Genomic DNA, 19,457 nt, shown 5'->3' on the forward strand with positions numbered 1-19,457 from the left:
TTCACATTCTTAAAATAAAAATGGTGATCCTAACTGACCTAAAACAGGGAATTTTTACGAGGATTAAATGTCAGGAATTGCGAAACTAAGTTTAAATGTATTTGGCTAAGGTGTATGTAAACCTTCGACTTCAACTGTGTATGCAAAACAAGTCTGTCTTTAAAAAAAAATTCAACTTTATTGGTGACTCAGACGTTCCATCCAAAAAGCAGATTTATTTGAATCCACAGGTGAGAGTCATACACCAGACTTTCAGACAAGGACGTCCTCCTTTAAGAGGGTGTGGTTTGACTGGTGTTTTTACTACAGCATGTTCAAGCAGTGCTGAACCAGGTCAGGAGTGGCAGGCGAATCTTGGATAGCTACAGTACCATTCACCTTTACTACAAAACAAAACCTCAGGAGAAGGTAAAGTCACATTTCCCCTAGTATTTTATCAAGCCAAATTGAAGTGGTGTTTCAGTAAATAAGATGTGTGGGTTTGTTGTCCTGATGTAGATGTGGGCTCAATCAGAAAGCAGTTCAGAAGTTGAGGACATGGACACCTCAGACATGCCTGTTATGACAGATTACAAAACAAATCCATGGCATTGGTTCTACCTGGACACGAGGGGAACGTGGCACATGTTTGAGGTAGCTGTCTCTTTTGTCAGTCTAGAGTTAATCTCCCACTATGACGTTGACTTGACGTCTGTGCCCAGTGGTCCATCTCTTACATATTTGAGACTTTGCTTTGTCTTATAAATGGTGTTTTTCTGTCAGAATGATCACATGGAAAGAAACTCTCTGACCAGTCAGGACATAGAAAGGTATTACACAAGAAATCCAAAAGGAGTCTTACAGATATCCACATCCAGAGGCATCAACAAGCTGGATTTCGCTGGTATTTACTTGATTCCTTCTATCAACCCGTATCCACAATAATATCATACAGTATTTATTTTCACATCAAAGGTTTTATGTTGTGAACTGATAGCACTGACTATTTATGTTGTGAACTGATAGCACTGACTATTTATGTTGTGAACTGATAGCACTGACTATTTATGTTGTGAACTGATAGCACTGACTATTTGATTTCCAGAGATGGTTCTGACTGACATCAAAACAAGGAAGCAGACGCCCATCAAACGATCCAACAACACTCACAACACTGGGAATAGTGGAAGGTGAGACTTTAGATTTGTCACTTGTGATCACTGGGGTTCAATACGTTATGGAATTGATCCAGATCAAACATGTCTCTGAAATGTATTGCTCCACCTTTAGGCAACACATACTCTCACTTACTGAGAAATGAAAGTGAAACCAACTCACTGGTGGCTTGGTTTCTTTTAACATAACGTTGTGTATTTTGTTTCTCGTTTAGATGCTCTTGTGTGAGTTCAGTGCCCACACACTGGGAAGCGGTGGACCCCAAATACCCCTACCAGGTGCAGATAAAAATAAAGTTCGAAAACGAAAACAAATGTACTACATCTCAGTCTTTGTCATCTCTTTTTTATTTATTTGGGAACACAAAGCAATATATGTCCAGTGCAAAATGGGATCATCTAAAGGGCAAGTTGTTGCTGACTCAATCACATCAGACGTTACAAGTAGTATCTAGTATATATTCAAACCTTAGTCTATTATTCTGCAATAATATAACATGTTTGTTTACTTATCATTTATCCTGAGTTTGTTTGTACTCTGAGTATGATTTCATTTCCATCATTAACCCATAGGTGTTCTGTCTGAAGAGAGACACAGCTGAATATGATTATGTGGCAGGCTGCTTAAAGGATGGGGAACTTGACAGACGCATCAAATCCATCTGTAGAATACAGAACCTGGACCTCTGGGAGTTTTACTGTAGGTAAGAGGAATTCTAATTTACATCATCATCAGCATCATAATAGTATTATAATTTCTCCAGAAATAGATGGATGTAGTACAGTATACATTTCCTATCTAATTTGGTGGTATTCTATCACTATTGGTATTGTATTCACCATTGTAAAAACTATTGGTCGCTAAATCCAGAGAAATGACGGACCATGTAAAAAACTGTTGGTCACTAAATCCGGCTAGAAGGACCACGTGAAAACGGTTGGCTGGTATGCCCTCACCCGTCTGAGCGGTCGGCTGTGAATGTCCTCACCTGTCTGAGCGGTCGGCTGTGAATGCCCTCACCTGTGAGCGGTCGGCTGTGAATGCCCTCACCTGTGAGCGGTCGGCTGTGAATGCCCTCACCTGTGAGCGGTCGGCTGTGAATGCCCTCACCTGTCTGAGCGGTCGGCTGTGAATGCCCTCACCTGTCTGAGCGGTCGGCTGTGAATGCCCTCACCTGTCTGAGCGGTCGGCTGTGAATGCCCTCACCCGTCTGAGCGGTCGGCTGTGAATGCCCTCACCCGTCTGAGCGGTCGGCTGTGAATGCCCTCACCTGTCTGAGCGGTCGGCTGTGAATGCCCTCACCCGTCTGAGCGGTCGGCTGTGAATTCCCTCACCTGTCTGAGCGGTCGGCTGTGAATGCCCTCACCCGTCTGAGCGGTCGGCTGTGAATGCCCTCACCTGTCTGAGCGGTCGGCTGTGAATGCCCTCACCCGTCTGAGCGGTCGGCTGTGAATGCCCTCACCTGTCTGAGCGGTCGGCTGTGAATGCCCTCACCTGTCTGAGCGGTCGGCTGTGAATGCCCTCACCCGTCTGAGCGGTCGGCTGTGAATTCCCTTACCCGTCTGAGCGGTCGGCTGTGAATTCCCTCACCTGTCTGAGCGGTCGGCTGTGAATGCCCTCACCCGCGATATACTTCTAACTGATTGGTTTGGTTCTGTCCTCTATAGTGCTGTCCGGTTAGAACATGATGTTGAAGCCACTATGGAAAATGCTGTGGTAGCGTGTGCATGCAAAAGACTGTTTACCAAAACAACAATTAAACCACTTCTGCAAAAGTACTTGTGCAACCAATGCAATAACACTTTTGGCTGTACGGAATAATACTACATATGATAAACAATAGGCAAAGCAGTATTGGCAACTTGAACATTACAGAATAGTAACAGCCACACAGTAGAACATATGCCTGAAAGCTATCAAAATAACAGTAAGTAATTAATGGTAATTAACCATTATTTTTGGGGCTCCCGAGTGGCACAGAGGTCTAAGGAACTGCGGCGTCACTGCAGACCTTGGTTTGATTCCAGGCTGTATCACAATTGGCCGGGATTGGGAGTTCCATAGGGCGGCACACAATTGGCCCAGCGGTGTCCGGGTTAGTGTTTGGCCGGGGTCGGCTGTCAATGTAAATAAGAATTTGTTCTTAACTGACTTGCCTCGTTAAAAGAAGGTTAAATTAAAACATTTAAATTACACAGCATGTAAAACCCCTAATGAACCCCCTGCATTTACAATACACACACAACATTCAGACATTCGTGTTACTGTCCACAACTAAAAGTTGTCAGAAACATGCGTCTTCTCCCTTCGGACTACGATAATGCTCTGACCTGAGTGGGCGGGTGCAGTGTCCAGATGCTCATATTGGTTGCGAATGTCAGTTCTATGATGGGTGAGGGATAATTTAGGTAGTCTGAGCAGCCAAACTAATGGGACTGAAGGGAAACTGAAGGGACTGTGAGGGGAGTTATGTAGAGAGGAGAGGAGCAGGAAGGCCTTTTTTACAACCATGGTGATTTGTCTTTTTAAAGGAAAAAGATTCAGTTGGGAAGGATTCAAGGTGTTACAGAGGTCAAGGAGGAGAAGCTGTTTCATGGAACAAAAGTCAGCAACGTACACTCAATTTGTACATACAATTTTGACAACAGGTTAGCTGGTATCAACGGCCATATTCTTGGAAAAGGTAAGTGATGATGAAACAGGCTATAAATTAATATAGTATGTATGACAGCAGGTATAATCTCTCTGGTACAGTAACCCCATTATTACCCCTCTTCTTCCTTTTATGTAGGAACCTACTTTGCAAGATTTGCCTCATATGCAGATAAGTACAGTCCATGGAACACTGATCCAGTACCTCTGTTTGGTGAGGCACCACAAGGCTTCAGTAGCCAAAAGACCAAAACAATGTTTCTGTGCAAGGTGATAGTTGGGAAAACTACACTGGGAAAGACAGATTACCTCAAGCCTGATGACAAAAGTGCTATCAACTTCCATGACAGTTGTGTGGACAATGTCATGTATCCCAGAATTTTTGTCATATTTGATCCCAATCAGATATATCCAGAGTACTTAATTCAGTACTATTGAAATAAAGATGGAGACCGAGTGACCTACAATGAGTTGCCATGTGCAATATGAACTGTCAGCCTGTCATTTTAAACAGTGGTCCATTCTCAATGGAAATCATTTCTAGAACAATGGATTGTGTAATAGGCTATTGCGGTGGTGTCGGAATAGGGCGGCGCTCAGGGGCTGTGGGTGTTTTTTATTTTTTATTTTACTAGGCAAGTCAGTTAAGAACAAATTCTTATTTTCAATGACGGCCTAGGAACAGGGGGTTAACTGCCTGTTCAGGGGCAGAACGACAGATTTGTACCTTGTCAGCTCGGGGATTTGAACTTGCAACCTTTCGGTTACTAGTCCAATGCTCTAACCACTAGGCTACCCTGCCGCCCCCTACCCTGAGTGAGAAAGACAAGGAGGAGAACCAACGAGTCAACACAGCCCTCTTCATTATCAACACATTGTACCGACAACATGAAAGAGCCATTCCAGACTCTGACGCAGGAGGATTTTGAAAGTTAGGTGTTAGCCAGACTAGTTAGCCAGACTAGTTAGCCAGACTAGTTAGCCCGACTAGTTAGCCAGACTAGTTAGCCAGACTAGTTAGCCAGACTAGTTAGCCAGACTAGTTAGCCAGACTAGTTAGCCAGACTAGTTAGCCAGACTAGTTAGCCAGACTAGTTAGCCAGACTAGTTAGCCAGACTAGTTAGCCAGACTCGTTAGCCAGACTCGTTAGCCTACAGTAGGAAAGGTTGTGTGTGGCCTAGTAAAAAAAGATTTTCAGAGCACTGGCAGTAGAGGTCGCTGTTGACCTTGATGCGCACCTGTAGGCCCCTTTCCATGTTTGAAGATGAGATGCTAAAATGCTCGCTTTCTGTCGACTCAGGGCAGTCACTCCGCTGTACTGGAATGGAATTAAAACTTCAAATGAATTGGACATGTCCATTTCATTTTTTGTTTTGTTTTTATTTTGCATATTTTCCTTGAAATCACTTCAGTGTTTGGTAAATTATAAGTTTTCACTGTGACTAAACCACAACATTTATTTGAGTTCAAACCATTTCCTTGTCAGGCCAAATGTTCACTTAAACAGTATGCACACAGTTTAAACCAAATCAAGCCTTGCATTTCATCACAACAAGCTACATATAAACAAATATCACACAAAAATGAATTTAGTAAATGTTAGGATACCTCTGTCCTAAACTGTTCAGGTGAGGTGACAAATTATTTCTGTTCTCATTGGAACAAGCATGGAAGTATAGAAACATCTGAAATACAACCTCTTCTGAAAGGGTTTGACTTTGCAGGTCCTAAAACAATCAGGGCAGGTTTCCCAGACTCAAATAAACATTGTCCTGGACTATAAACCTCAATAAATGGAGAGTTGCCATTGAAGATGCTTTTCAGTCCAGGACTGAGGGTTTCCCGGACACAGAGTAAACCTAATCTGTAGAGTCTTATTATCAGTGTCGATGCAACATGGCATTCAGCATGAAATTCACCTTGAACAGGATCCTCATTTCTACATTACCAGACAGTTTTTGCTGCTGTGTTTGAAGTGCTGTTGTTGGACTGGAAATGGCTCCTCCGGTCCTCACATAGTGAGGTCAGCCACACGGAAAGGAGGAAGAGAGTGCATCAAAGCTGAACTCACGTAACCTGGGAAACACAGATTCACATTGAGATGGAGACACACTGAGAGAACTAGACCACTCTATTTCCTCTCTCTACAGGGGCGGGAGACACTTTCATGTTACTCTGAATAGTTTATCACATTGAAGACACTATTTTGCGTGTGTGATATATATATTTGGGCTACTAGCTGTATCTCTGACATTTTGATTACTTTTTTTAGCTCTTGTTTGTTTTTTCTTGGCCTCCTCCACTTTCTACCCATATTGCCTTTCAGTCTTGAACTTTAGCTAAACCTTTTCCCATGGAAAAGAAGGGCTATAGCTCCGTTACCTTATATTTCCCAGTCAATGTTGATGAAAAGTGTTCAAGTTGGACGAAGCCACAATGCTAATCCTCAATGGAGATCCTTCGCTCCTTCAAAGGTATGATGTTACACAATAGATAATAAATATGTAATGTTCCCCATTCCATGTACCTACCCTATGTCAGTCAGTGTCTCTCAGTCTGACTCTACCACTCCTAATGGCAGTCTCTCAGTCCAACTGTATCACTCTTAATGACAGTCAGTGTCTCTCAGTCCAACTGTATCACTCCTAATGGCAGTCTCTCAGTCCAACTGTATCACTCCTAATGACAGTCAGTGTCTCTCAGTCCAACTGTATCACTCCTAATGGCAGTCTCTCAGTCCAACTGTATCACTCCTAATGACAGTCAGTGTCTCTCAGTCCAACTGTATCACTCCTAATGGCAGTCTCTCAGTCCAACTGTATCACTCCTAATGGCAGTCTCTCAGTCCAACTGTATCACTCCTAATGGCAGTGTCTCTGTCTGACTCTACCACTCCTAATGACAGTGTCTCCTGACTCAGTCATACCCTGTTAAATATTTACACCCTGGTGTGTTCAGAGTCAGGCACTTTATCATAATCCCCTTTTGATCTTTGTCTGATTCGTCAGTAGCTCAAGCCCTGGCAGAAATGAGGATTGCCCCCAAAAAGTAGTCCTCATCAATAGTTTGCTTTCACATGGATTTGTCTACTTTCTGTGTTCAGAGTTGCATGTGTGTGTGTTGGTCAACATATTGTCATATTTTGAAGAGCTGCATGTATACTCTCAAACTAACACACCAGAGGATGTTCTCTAAAATGGATGAGATAGGAATCATCTCTACTCAACCCTCTCTCCTCTTTGTCAAGAGGTCTCCATGGGAACTAAGAGTAGTCAAGAGAAGTGTAGATAGAGAGATGTATTACTAAATTATTCACAAGATTCCCCTCCCTCTGAAGTCAGAAGATTCTAACTATTTTAGACAGAATTCCAGTGTCTATTGGGACCAACTCAAATGAAGACTTTGAAATGGGTGTCCTTTCTATAAAATGTAGATGTGAAATGGGTGTCCTTTCTATAAAATGTAGATTTGAAATGGGTGTCCTTTCTATAAAATGTAGATGTGAAATGGGTGTCCTTTCTATAAAATGTAGATGTGAAATGGGTGTCCTTTCTATAAAATGTAGATGTGAAATGGGTTTGCTTTCTATAAAATGTAGATGTGAAATGGGTGTCCTTTCTATAAAATGTAGATGTGAAATGGGTTCCTTTCTATAAAATGTTAAATCTTTCTAAAAAATCTGAAATGATGCCACAATGAGATTGAAACCTTTCTATAAAAGTAGTCTGAAAGGTGTTGTCCTTTTATTATGGAATAGATGGAAACATAATTAAGATGAAATGATATAATATGAACAGGACAAAACTGATGATGCCACAATGAATTAACCCACTCAAAAATCTAGAATACAGGAAACATAATTAACATGAATTATATAATAATGAACAGGACAAAAATCTACAAATCCCCCATCTTTTAAACAAACACAACCATCTTAAAAAAAAAAAAGAACTCTTACCATCAATTAGTAAACTCTTTCACTGCTAGCAGAGCCTGGTTGACAGTAGCACACCACCTGATATCCCTGAGCAGGGACAAATTGCTTAAGAACTCCACTTGTTTTTTCTGTAGAATTAGATCAACCCGTGTGTGTGTGTGTGTGTGTGTGTGTGTGTGTGTGTGTGTGTGTGTGTGTGTGTGTGTGTGTGTGTGTGTGTGTGTGTGTGTGTGTGTGTGTGTGTGTGTGTGTGTGTGTGTGTGTGTGTGGTGTCAGTGTTGGTGTTGACACAGACAGTAAACGCAAATCAATAAGTTAATAATCTTCTGATGAAATAAAACCTCTTAATTATTATATTACAATAAAATAGATAACATGCATCAGGAAGAACTTGTCTGCTGGATATCCTGATACATAAGACAATGTACACCTTTAGCACAGTCTAAAAATACCTACTGTTGGGCGTGAATAAATGTTGTGCCTTGGATATGTTGGCATCCTTGATGGAATAATTTGTAGTTTTTATAGTTTTGTCTTATTGGACTATTGGACATTTTTCTTGAATTTATCACTGTCATGATAAGCGCAGGGCAACTTTATGTGCAATCAGCATGAAACCCAGACCGTACTATACTGTATGTAACGCAAATATTCAGACCAACTTGTTTATCGTGCATCAACAGCATGTACACTGTTTGGCCCCCAAAGCCCTCATGATACCATCAAATGGAGTAGAATTATGACTTCTGTTCCATAGTCACATCCTAACTCAAATTAAGTTATTTCGGAATACACACAGGTCTCGGAGGGAGAATTTAAAATTAAAGTAAATAAATAAAAATGGGCCCAGAGATACGAGTCATCACGTAACCCCTCAGCTTTCGTCTTAGGAATGTTTTTTGTTGTCTAATGAGGACTATCCCAGTCCTTGCCTTGTGACCTCAGTAAGACTGCCTCTGAGTAGCCAAGGGTTGTCATCCTTGCTGTGTTGACTTGTGTAGCTAACCTCTCCCATCCTGATGTGACTCGACTGTCCTTCGGCCCAGCTCAGGTCGTCATATCGGCCCAAGAAACCATCAGGCCTTCCCTTACTACCGTTCCAATGAGACTACTGATCTCAAACAGATTGGGTTGGCCTCGGTATTCATCCCTGAGGCACACCAATCCCCTGGTCTCTATTTGCTCCATTCCTGGGGTTTCCCGCCTCTTTTTAGGTCCTTCACTCCTATTAAGGGGACCTCACTTGGGGCAATTTCCTGGTTTCCTGTGTCTTTGAGGGTTCAAGGCCCCTGCGTGGTCCTCAGACCCTGCCTCTCCATGATGTTCCACAACTTGCGCAGGTTGGACTGGGTGATGACATCATCAGGCTTGAGCTGCAGCGCCCGCAGGTAGTTGGTCTCCGCCTCAGGCAGCCGCCCATTCAGGTGGAGGATGGCGCCCAGATTCATCAAGGCCGCCGGGTACTGGGAAAGCGGGAGACCGAGGGAATGAGGGAGAGAGGAAAGGGACATGATTAACGTTTGCGTGTTACACTGTGGATTAGGTGACGCTCTGACAAAATTAAGTCTTTAGAAAGATATTGCTGTTGCTCAAAATAATGTGGTTAATGGCTGGTGGGGTCAAAATCTTGTTGATGTTTGTGGTTTCCGGAGGTTGCTCAAATGCCAAGTGTTTATGTCATGCCGGGTCAACATTTATAATGATGTTAGCAAAGTCCCTAAGGAGTGGGAGGCTCTCTTCTACGATGGATAGGTCTAGATGCAGTATAGACTGTTTGTCTGGTTAGTAAGGTTGTCACGGTACCAGTATCACAAAATTCAACGGTATTGTGACAAGGAAACAAAACATGAAGCCAGGGGTACAACTTTTACTGGAGACGGGGGGCACGTCTCCCCCACATTCTGAAATTGCCTTTTTGTCCCCCTGTTTTATAATTGGAATGTGATACAAAATAAGGCAGCGGTGTACTTTAGGACCATGCGGATGCCTCCAAGCGGTCGGGGTAGGCTTTTTGGAGTGTTTATCCCGAAAAAAATAGGTTGATATTATAATCATGTCCCCCCCACTTCTAAAACTAAAGTTGCGCCCCTTTATTTCTTTCGGGGGGGGACTGTGGGAGGGGTTTCAAATGGTTGAGGGACAGCTATTGGGGAACTGTGGAGGAATCTTGGAGGGTTCGGGTTTCACAAGATTGTGCTCATGAAAAAGGAAACTATGACATATATTTTATATCACTATCATGCACACGCACCCTCACACAAGGATGGCCTTATTATTATTCGACCATGCTGGTCATTTATGAACATTTGAACATCTTGGCCATGTTCTGTTATAATCTCCACCCGGCACAGCCAGAAGAGGACTGGCCACCCCACATAGCCTGGTTCCTCTCTAGGTTTCTTCCTAGGTTTTGGCCTTTCTAGGGAGTTTTTCCTAGCCACCATGCTTCTACACCTGCATTGCTTGCTGTTTGGGGTTTTAGGCTGGGTTTCTGTACAGCACTTTGAGATATCAGCTGATGTACGAAGGGCTATATAAATACATTTGATTTGATTTGATTTTGCTCTGTGGGGGAAAGACTGATACATGTTTGATAGTGTCTTGATGCTGTATTGTTTGTCCTTCATGTTCTAATACTTTAATGTTACCCCTTCCTTGTGTTTTTGTAATAAATAATTATTTCAAAAAATATTTCAAAATATTTCAAAAGTTGGCCATACTTAATTTCTTGAGGAAAACAGTCGTTGGAAACAAGCAACCTTATGTTGTCACCCAGAATCATGTTGCTTTTCTAAGCTATAGCTAACAATGTTACATACAGTCATGTTTTTTAAAGGACCATTTAGTTGAATCTGCTTTGTGTTTTCCTTCGTGATAACCCTACTGGATAGGTCTAGATGCAGTATAGTGATCAGGTAGTCTCAGACAGTACATGCCCTTGAATTCAACTCCTGGCAAACTCTTTGAAATTCACCCTCCCATAAGACCTCTATTTAATGCAGATTCTCATATGCAAGACGTTTTACAGGAGACCTGCCAGGTTTTTCCTATGGATTAAAAGCGAGGCTTTCTTAACTTAACTTGAAGCTGAGCTAATTAAATGGCCATTAAATTATCCCATTTGACCTCGCAGTAGCTGGTCTGATTTCAGAAAGAGTTTTTACCTTGACGGAGCTGTGGTGTAATGACCTTTGTGTAGGTGTGTGTATGCACACGTACCTGTGTGTGAGTGTTTGTGTATTAGTGAAAGTGAGCACATGCACAGTATCTGTGTTTTTAAGGGTGCTGTTTAATCAAATGGCCCTTTGATGTGGCCAAGTGAAACCACCGAGTCGTAACTGAGTATGGAGGGAAGGGATCTCTAGCCTGGGCTCCGGAGCCCTGCAGTATGCCACCGCAAACACACCCAGATCCCAGTCTCACCTCTGGCTCTCCAGCACCCTCCAGACTGGACATTTCCACATGCCTGTGAACCCGACTGTGGGGTCAGGGCTGAAGGAGTTGAGATGGAACTAAAGTTTTTTTTTCCCAGATATGAGTTTACACGCCTCTATAGGCTGAGCAGACAGAGGCTGGTGGAGATAGATTAATGTCCTCTAGCATTGTAAACAGCACCCAGGGTGAGACACAGGAGACACCATGGCTCTCTATAGGCTGAGCAGACAGAGGCTGGTGGAGATAGATTAATGTCCTCTAGCATTGTAAACAGCACCCAGGGTGAGACACAGGAGACACCATGGCTCTCTATAGGCTGAGCAGACAGAGGCTGGTGGAGATAGATTAATGTCCTCTAGCATTGTAAACAGCACCCAGGGTGAGACACAGGAGACACCATGGCTCTCTATAGGCTGAGCAGACAGAGGCTGGTGGAGATAGATTAATGTCCTCTAGCATTGTAAACAGCACCCAGGGTGAGACACAGGAGACACCATGGCTCTCTATAGGCTGAGCAGACAGAGGCTGGTGGAGATAGATTAACGTCCTCTAGCATTGTAAACAGCACCCAGGGTGAGACACAGGAGACACCATGGCTCTCTATAGGCTGAGCAGACAGAGGCTGGTGGAGATAGATTAATGTCCTCTAGCATTGTAAACAGCACCCAGGGTGAGACACAGGAGACGCCCCAGACAGTCATTACAGGATCCTCTGTTTACATGTGTACACTCACTGGAGCCAGAAACCCATGCCTGAGATCGCTCTCTCTTAAAGCTGAGGCGGTGAATAATGTGGTGGGGCTGGTCGGATCCAAACACAGCCAAACAAAACCTTTACCCGAGGATGACAGTAGCTGTTGACCTTGGTTATTTCGGCAAGTCTCAATGATATCATTTTTTACATTTGCGTAATTTAGCAGACGCTCTTATCCAGAGTGACTGCATACATTTTTCGTACTGGTCCCCCGTGGGATATTGAACCCACAACCCTGTCCGGCAAACAACATGCTCTACCAACTGAGCCACACAGGACATATCATTGCCTCAAAATGGATATCCACAGTATAATTTTCTATCTAAATTCCATTCAATTTGTAATTTGATTTGCACGATGGAGAAAGCTCACTGAATTGAAATGAAAGTGGCCTGAACTCAACAGTGTTGCATCGCATAGTAATTCAGTAAACCCAATATCAACTGCCTAACAAGAAATGGTAACCACTCTGTATACGGTCAACAATGATCTTTCATTGTGGCACCCTCAGAGTCCAACTGACCTCTGTTTCACCCAGCTAAAGCTGCCCACCATTTCCCCAACACACAGTATGGTCTTTCTCAGCAGGTGGTGGTTGACCTGCATATTAACACATTGTTATGGACATGAGCTCCACGATTCAACTCTGATAGGTTTTCCATAGGGCCACTCGCTACTCGCTCTACACAGAGGAAATGTACTGAACTGATGATTGGAACAGTGGAACAGAGACTTAAGTTATAACAGATTCAAATCTAAAGCTGATAATATAGTATATGGGCATTGTCACATTAATCACACTCTATTTGAAACTACAGTGTATGTACTGCGTTTAGGGATAGTAACTTTGCGGTTGTGAATAGTTTAAGGAACAGAGAAAACAAAACACAAATGCAGTCAAACCTAACGGCCCATTAGGACGTGTGATAACCCTGTCCGTCATCCTCTGTTGCACTCTGAAGTTTTGGGTTTTTCTCTCCAAGGTACACTCCTTTGACAAATTGTCTTTCCCAGCACGTCTGGCCACAGATGTTGAATTTTTCATGACCCGAAACCCTTTTGGATTAAGTTGATATTTGAGGACTTGACATTCGCTAAGCAGACAGGCACAGCGAAATGTCAAAGACAAGAGGGGCTTTACTTCCGAATAATGACTGAGTGTAAAACCCTTGACTTGTTGGAGAGTGTGGATTAGAGGACCTTGGCCTTTCTGTGAATTACACTGAATAATAAATACAACTGTCTGACTGGGAACTGTTGTGAAGGACACCGAGACACGGACATACCGACTAACTTCTGTTACAGACAAACTGATTGTGAAGGACACACAGACATACTGACATACAGACAAGATGATTTTATAGGAAACAATTGAAAGAGTGTGTGCCAAGGACAGCTGTTGACCTTACCATTTCTACAAAGCTTTACTGTCTGAGGATATCAACTTAAATCCCCTATGAAAACTCCCTCCAAAATGGCTGGTAAACGAATAACACAGCCTACCCAGTCCCTCCATTGACTTCCAATTGGTTATTCTCCCCCCCGTAACTATTCCCCAGGTCGTTGCTGTAAATGAGAATGTGTTCTCAGTCAACTTAAAATAAGGGTTAAATAAAACAATGACAAAAGATGAGACTCCAAACAGCCTCCAGCTAACTCTCCAGACTCCAAACAGCATCCAGCTAACTCTCCAGACTCCAAACAGCCTCCAGCTAACTCTCCAGACTCCAAACAGCATCCAGCTAACTCTCCAGACTCCAAACAGCATCCAGCTAACTCTCCAGACTCCAAACAGCCTCCAGCTAACTCTCCAGACTCCAAACAGCCTCCAGCTAACTCTCCAGACTCCAAACAGCCTCCAGCTAACTCTCCAGACTCCAAACAGCCTCCAGCTAACTCTCCAGACTCCAAACAGCCTCCAGCTAACTCTCCAGACTCCAAACAGCCTCCAGCTAACTCTCCAGACTCCAAACAGCCTCCAGCTAACTCTCCAGACTCCAAACAGCCTCCAGCTAACTCTCCAGACTCCAAACAGCCTCCAGCTCCAGACTCCAAACAGCCTCCAGCTAACTCTCCAGACTCAAACAGCCTCCAGCTAACTCCAGACTCCAAACAGCCTCCAGCTAACTCTCCAGACTCCAAACAGCCTCCAGCTAACTCTCCAGACTCCAAACAGCCTCCAGCTAACTCTCCAGACTCCAAACAGCCTCCAGCTAACTCTCCAGACTCCAAACAGCCTCCAGCTAACTCTCCAGACTCCAAACAGCCTCCAGCTAACTCTCCAGACTCCAAACAAATAAAATAAAAAATCTACACTTGCTGACTTGCCTAGTTAAATAAAGGTAAAATAAAAAATAAAATAAAAAATCTACACCTGTCTAAAACACACGTCCTTATGACTCTATATTACCCTCTCTCTCATAGCACTCCACCACGCATCCACTCCCTTTGAAGGGACTGATTGATGTGCTGCAGAGAGAGAGCTCTACCTTCATCTCTAACCATAGAATCAGAGATCCTGCTCTCCAGTTCTAACAAACAATGGGAGGCATTGATGGAGCAGTCATGGTGGACTAGGGCTGATTGTGTGTGTGTCTGTGTGTCTGTGTGTCTGTGTGTCTGTGTGTCTGTGTGTCTGTGTGTCTGTGTGTCTGTGTGTCTGTGTGTGTGTGTGTCTGTGTGTGTCTGTGTGTGTCTGTTTCAAACAGCCTGTGTGTCTGTGTGTGTGTCTGTGTGTGTGTGTGTGTGTGTGTGTGTGTCTGTGAGCCTGTGTGTGTAAAATGTGTGTGTGTGTGTGTGTGTGTGTGTGTGTGTGTGTGTGTGTGTGTGTGTGTGTGTGTGTGTGTGTGTGTGTGTGTGTGTGTGTGTGTGTGTGTGTGTGTGTGTGTGTGTGTGTGTGTGTGTGTGTGTGTGTGTGTGTGTGTGTGTGCATGACCACCATTTTGAGTAAGAAAGGCTCATTGGGCCAAGGTACTCACGTCTGGTCTGAGGTTTGCCGCGCGCTCATAATGCCGCTCTGCTGCCTTGTTTAGACTGGCCTGTCTGGAGAGGGAGATAGTGAAATACAGAGATGAGGGAGGGAGAGATGACAAGAGGAGGAAGGGCAATAGAGGTCATCATTACACATGTCTTACACAGAGTCTGACAGTATTACATGACGGCAGAAGGAGTTACGTATTGGATAGAGAAGCATTCTTTCATTATAATTTCATATTTCACATAAAGTATTGAGATCCTGAGGGCACTTTGATGCTGAAAAATACTCCCTCAAATGACTCTGAAACACTATGCTGCATATATTTCTGATACTAACTGCGCTTAATATGTTAACGCTAATTAGACAAAGGCAGAAGTCTTTCCAGACATATTCATAAGGTGTATGACTCAGGGAAATATGTCTCTATTGACTTTGCATAAAGGAAAGTCTGCCTTGGGAATACTAGCTAGTAGTGCTTCATCATTACATTCATATCAAGTTCATGCCTGACTCTTCAGATCCATTCTCCATCCATTCAACAACGTCTTTCATTTAAATCTGTCAACTTTTTGAAGGCGTTGGTGTTTCCCACTGCATCTGAGAGAATCTACACAATCTACAATGTTGGGAGAATCTGGAGCTTGGCTTTGAAAAATTCTTCAAAGAGAAGGAAACGCTGACACTACGCAACAGGTAAGGACTTTAATTTTGATTTTTCACGGGTCCAAACTTGGTGCTACCCTATTGGTCTCTGTCAAGAAGAGCCACGGGGTGTACAAGGATATGGCAAACCACTTCTACGGTCTGGATGAAGACCGATGATCACTGAGTTTCAGAACAAAGTATGTTTTCCCAGTCTAACAAATGACGTTGACAATAATTTGGTGGCATCCAAAGTGTCAAATAGTTATTTATTTGCCGTACAGGAACAGAGAGTAAGAGGTGCATTTTGACCCGCATTAATACACCCAAAGACATGTCTGCATCAGAATGTCTCAGCACAGTCCTAAGAGTGTCGTATTACAGGATTAGTTGAGTGAATATGTCATGGTGTTTTTTCCTCGATGCAGTAGGCTTATATCTAAGAGGGCCCGAATATGATGATTTGTCTCTCCGTTTTTACTCTCCACATCCAAGCAGCAGTCCCCTTGCCGAGCAGTCGACGTATAACTCTCAAATCCTCCAGCACTACACTTTGGATGAAGGATGCTGTAGCTTCAATTACTTTTCCAGATATGTAGAGCAAAAAGGAATTAAGAGACGTCGTTTCCGATACTTCCTCCAGTTGCAGTGAGTTGAGAGGATTTGCAGTCCCCTATTTCAAACGTATAAAATGTATGTGCTGTCTGTGCTCACACTTGCCAAGCCGAACGGCAAATTCTCCCGAGGTATGCCTGTGTTTCTTTACAAGCCCTGGATTGAAATGTCACTAGCATGAATCAAAACTACAACCGCTGTTTCCATGTGTTGTATATTAACTATAAAACCAGTTGAACCATAAAACGACTTAAAAGGGACCGTTTCCATGCAAACTGCCATTATCTTATTAAACGTCAGACCTGAAGTGTCTTTGAGTGTGTTAGCGGGCACAATGCAATATTAATTGAGTCGTGAATAATGAAATGCCTTGGCAACCAACTCTCTATCACCGTTGAAATAACCTTTCAGAGTCACCTTCTGCTATTTTCACGACTAAGACATCTGAATACATCCAACAGAAACTCTACATGCGCTGAAGACCTACAGTTTGTAAGGCTTTATAAACACATTTGATTGATACTCGTTAAAGTATGATTGGGCAGCATTTGCGAAAATACCAGGCACTCTTTAAACACTGTAATACCGTTTTCATACGCTGTCACACCCACCTGAGCATGTGAGCGGCACTGAAGACCACATCAAACTCTGAGCTGTCCAGATCTGCAGCTCTCTCTGCCACCTCGGCTGCCTCCGCCAGACGAGACTGCTCCAGCAGAAACTGGCCTGTCCATTAGACAGAGAGAAACAGACACCGAGAAAGAGATGCAAAGAGATAAAGGAGAGGGAGAGAGGGAGAGAGGGAGAGAGGGAGGAGACAAAAAAAAAGGAAAGAAAGAAAGAAAGAAAATAGGAAGCAAAAAGATGGGTTCAGGGGACAGGGCAGCAAGAAGGACAGAAAGAAGGCCAGAAAGGAGAGAGTGAGGAAAAGAGGAGAGAGAGACAGTGAGGGTTTTTGTCATGCTCAGTGATTTGTGGAAGTCCAGCTGAGTGGAAGGAGTTTCATGTATGTCCCCTGGGAGCAGGACCTACTGGCTCTACCTCCACAGGAGTCTGCTGAGGAGGAATACATTACTACTATGTCTGGGACGCAGATGGTATATTATGTTGGACTGTGTCATGTGCAGAGGTTTCCCTATACAAATCAGTGTGTGTGTTTGTGTGGGTGCGTGTTCCAACATGTGTGCGTGTCTGTCTGCATACGTGAGGTATCCTCTTTCACAGGTTTTTAGAATCTGTAAAAATAGTCTTCCTATGTCTCGGATGTCATACCTCATTGGGTGTCAGTCAGCAATAACCATCACTTGAATGCAGAGGGTTTCTACGGGTCACATGTAGCGTGACACATGCATGCTCCCTGCATCAGAGCATGTGTTAGTCTGAACAATGGCAGGAAAGGAGGCTTGACCTCTCGTGTCAGCTCTCGCCCTCCCTATCCCACAGTTCAGAGAGTCTGTAAGCACATTCATACAGTCTCACCAACAACATACTGGAGTCAGTCCAGTCACAGTGGAGGAGGAATGGCTGTAGTGGCCCGATTACGATAAGGTGTTGGGGGCCAGTAAAAATAACCCCCTGAAAAGAGGCTAGGAGATCGCAGAGAGAGGGCAAATGACTCTGTCCAAAGAAAGCAACACGGCCCGCCAGGACCCAAACACAACCCTGAGACTCGAGACCGAGATACACAGAGAGAGAGAGAGAGAGACACAGGGAGGGAGAGAGGGAGAGACATATGAATGGCAGCATTTACAGAAGCGCGCTCAGACTAACCGGCTTATAGCGTTTCTCCTCAATCAGTGAAAAGCAGCATCCTTATCGCTACTGTATGTATGACCTCATACAACTTGATACCAAATGCAAACCAAACTAAAGGCATATCTCTTTCGCTAACTAGAGCGGCTTTAAAAGTGGCTATAGGACATGTTTTTTACACTTAACAAGCACTTTATACGTGCTATGTGGGAGTACTGTACAGTACTGTGGATAAGGTGTCTTTATCAAACTGCCTGAGGTAAGTTCTTACGGTGGGGTCAAGCTACAATACAATGTTACTGTAGGAAGTCCCTACATGGAGTAATTTAATGGTATGTGTGTGTGTGTGTTTGTGTGTTTGTTTGTGCGCGTGTGTATGTGCGCGTGTGTGTGTGTGTGTGTGTATGTGTGTGTATGTGTATGTGTATGTGTATGTGTATGTGTGTGTTTGTGCACGTGTGTGTGTGTGTGTGTGTGTGTGTGTGTGTGTGTGTGTGTGTGTGTGTGTGTGTGTGTGTGTGTGTGTGTGTGTGTGTGTGTGTGTGTGTGTGTGTGTGTGTGTGTGTGTGTGTGTGTGTGTGTGTGTGTGTGTGTGTGTGTGTGTGTGTGTGTCTGTGTGTGTGTGTGTGTGTGTGTGTGTGTGTGTGTGTGTGTGTGTGTGTGTGTGTGTATGTGTGTGTGCGTGTGTTTGTTTGTTTGTGCGCGTGTAGTGCTTAATTTGTAAATCGGTAGGTGCCGGAACAAAATGTGAGCACCAGAGGGGGTGACCTGGGGAGCTCTGAGGTAACGGAACGCATGAGAGAAAAAAATCCCCTTTATAATAAAGCATTGAATGCATATCATCACATTTGCATAGTGGCATACAGAAGTTGCACAAATGGGTACCATTTTAATATTCTAGGGTCTGGAAAAAATGTGTCCTTTTAGAAACGCATTTCATGCAGTTCTATGTCATTTTACATGACTGGAGACTTTGGCTGAATATTTTTTAATGCTGCATAAATGACGGAAATGACAGGCTACTTTGACACTGACAAACTGAGAATCTGAGATAAATAGAAAGGACTTTGTGTTGAATCCATCAATAGCCTCGGCCTAGATGTGTGGAGACATATTGTAGGCTATAATATGAGGAGGACACTAGTCCTAAAAATGCTTTCCAGTGTCACCGACTGACCCAATGATGCGCAGCTCTCTCGCCGGTGATAGCCGATTCGTTCCTACCAAAAGCCTATATATCTCTCTTACTTTACTTTGTAAAACAATATTTGGAAGTTAATCAAATATTTTTTTAGCCTACAGCAGACAAATTAGAGTCCTCTCTTTTCAGCAGGAGCCATTTTCTTTCCAACCTGTGTTTTCCTGCGATTGTATTTGAAATATAGTGAAAGGCCTGTCTTGTCTGCATGCTGTTCACTGACAGGTTGGCCGTGTTCCGCACTGTAGGCTATGCCTTGTTATTGGGCTACACACAATCCACAGCTAGGCACATTTTTAAAGACGCTATTGATCCTCTGTGACTAAAATATAGTCATTT

At 43.5% G+C, this 19,457-nt stretch overlaps 2 protein-coding genes across 2 annotated transcripts in view; one reads left to right on the top strand and one right to left on the bottom strand.

The window, feature by feature from the left end:
* Positions 1-299: 299 nt before the first annotated feature.
* On the top strand, positions 300-5,189 carry LOC118376350 (protein mono-ADP-ribosyltransferase PARP11-like). The gene is made up of 8 exons (XM_035763057.2): positions 300-408; positions 499-633; positions 763-883; positions 1,085-1,169; positions 1,370-1,433; positions 1,728-1,858; positions 3,687-3,838; positions 3,947-5,189. Exons 2-8 carry the CDS (start codon positions 499-501, stop codon positions 4,243-4,245), a joined length of 987 nt encoding a protein of 328 aa, XP_035618950.2. The 5' UTR covers positions 300-408; the 3' UTR covers positions 4,246-5,189.
* Positions 5,190-7,647: 2,458 nt separating this feature from the next.
* Positions 7,648-19,457, bottom strand: part of tmtc2a (transmembrane O-mannosyltransferase targeting cadherins 2a) — a 111,341-nt gene continuing 99,531 nt past the window's right edge. The window contains exons 10-12 of the mRNA XM_052513019.1: positions 16,780-16,894; positions 14,913-14,976; positions 7,648-9,208 (exon numbers count right to left, since the gene is read on the bottom strand). Of these exons, the coding sequence (XP_052368979.1) occupies positions 9,026-9,208; positions 14,913-14,976; positions 16,780-16,894 (362 nt within the window). The 3' untranslated portion in view covers positions 7,648-9,025. The remainder of the gene's footprint in view (positions 9,209-14,912; positions 14,977-16,779; positions 16,895-19,457) is intronic.

The sequence above is a fragment of the Oncorhynchus keta genome, unplaced genomic scaffold, assembly GCF_023373465.1.
Source record: "Oncorhynchus keta strain PuntledgeMale-10-30-2019 unplaced genomic scaffold, Oket_V2 Un_contig_963_pilon_pilon, whole genome shotgun sequence".
NCBI classification, from domain to species: domain Eukaryota; kingdom Metazoa; phylum Chordata; class Actinopteri; order Salmoniformes; family Salmonidae; genus Oncorhynchus; species Oncorhynchus keta.

What these genes read in the sequence shown, in the direction of transcription:
- LOC118376350 (XM_035763057.2), top strand. Translation starts at nt 499, where the DNA reads ATGTGGGCTCAATCAGAAAGCAGTTCAGAAGTTGAGGACATGGACACC. An exon ending in AACACTGGGAATAGTGGAAG is followed by an intron (nt 1,170 to 1,369) that starts GTGAGACTTTAG and finishes TTTCTCGTTTAG; the next exon opens with ATGCTCTTGTGTGAGTTCAG. An exon ending in CTCTGGGAGTTTTACTGTAG is followed by an intron (nt 1,859 to 3,686) that starts GTAAGAGGAATT and finishes GTCTTTTTAAAG; the next exon opens with GAAAAAGATTCAGTTGGGAA.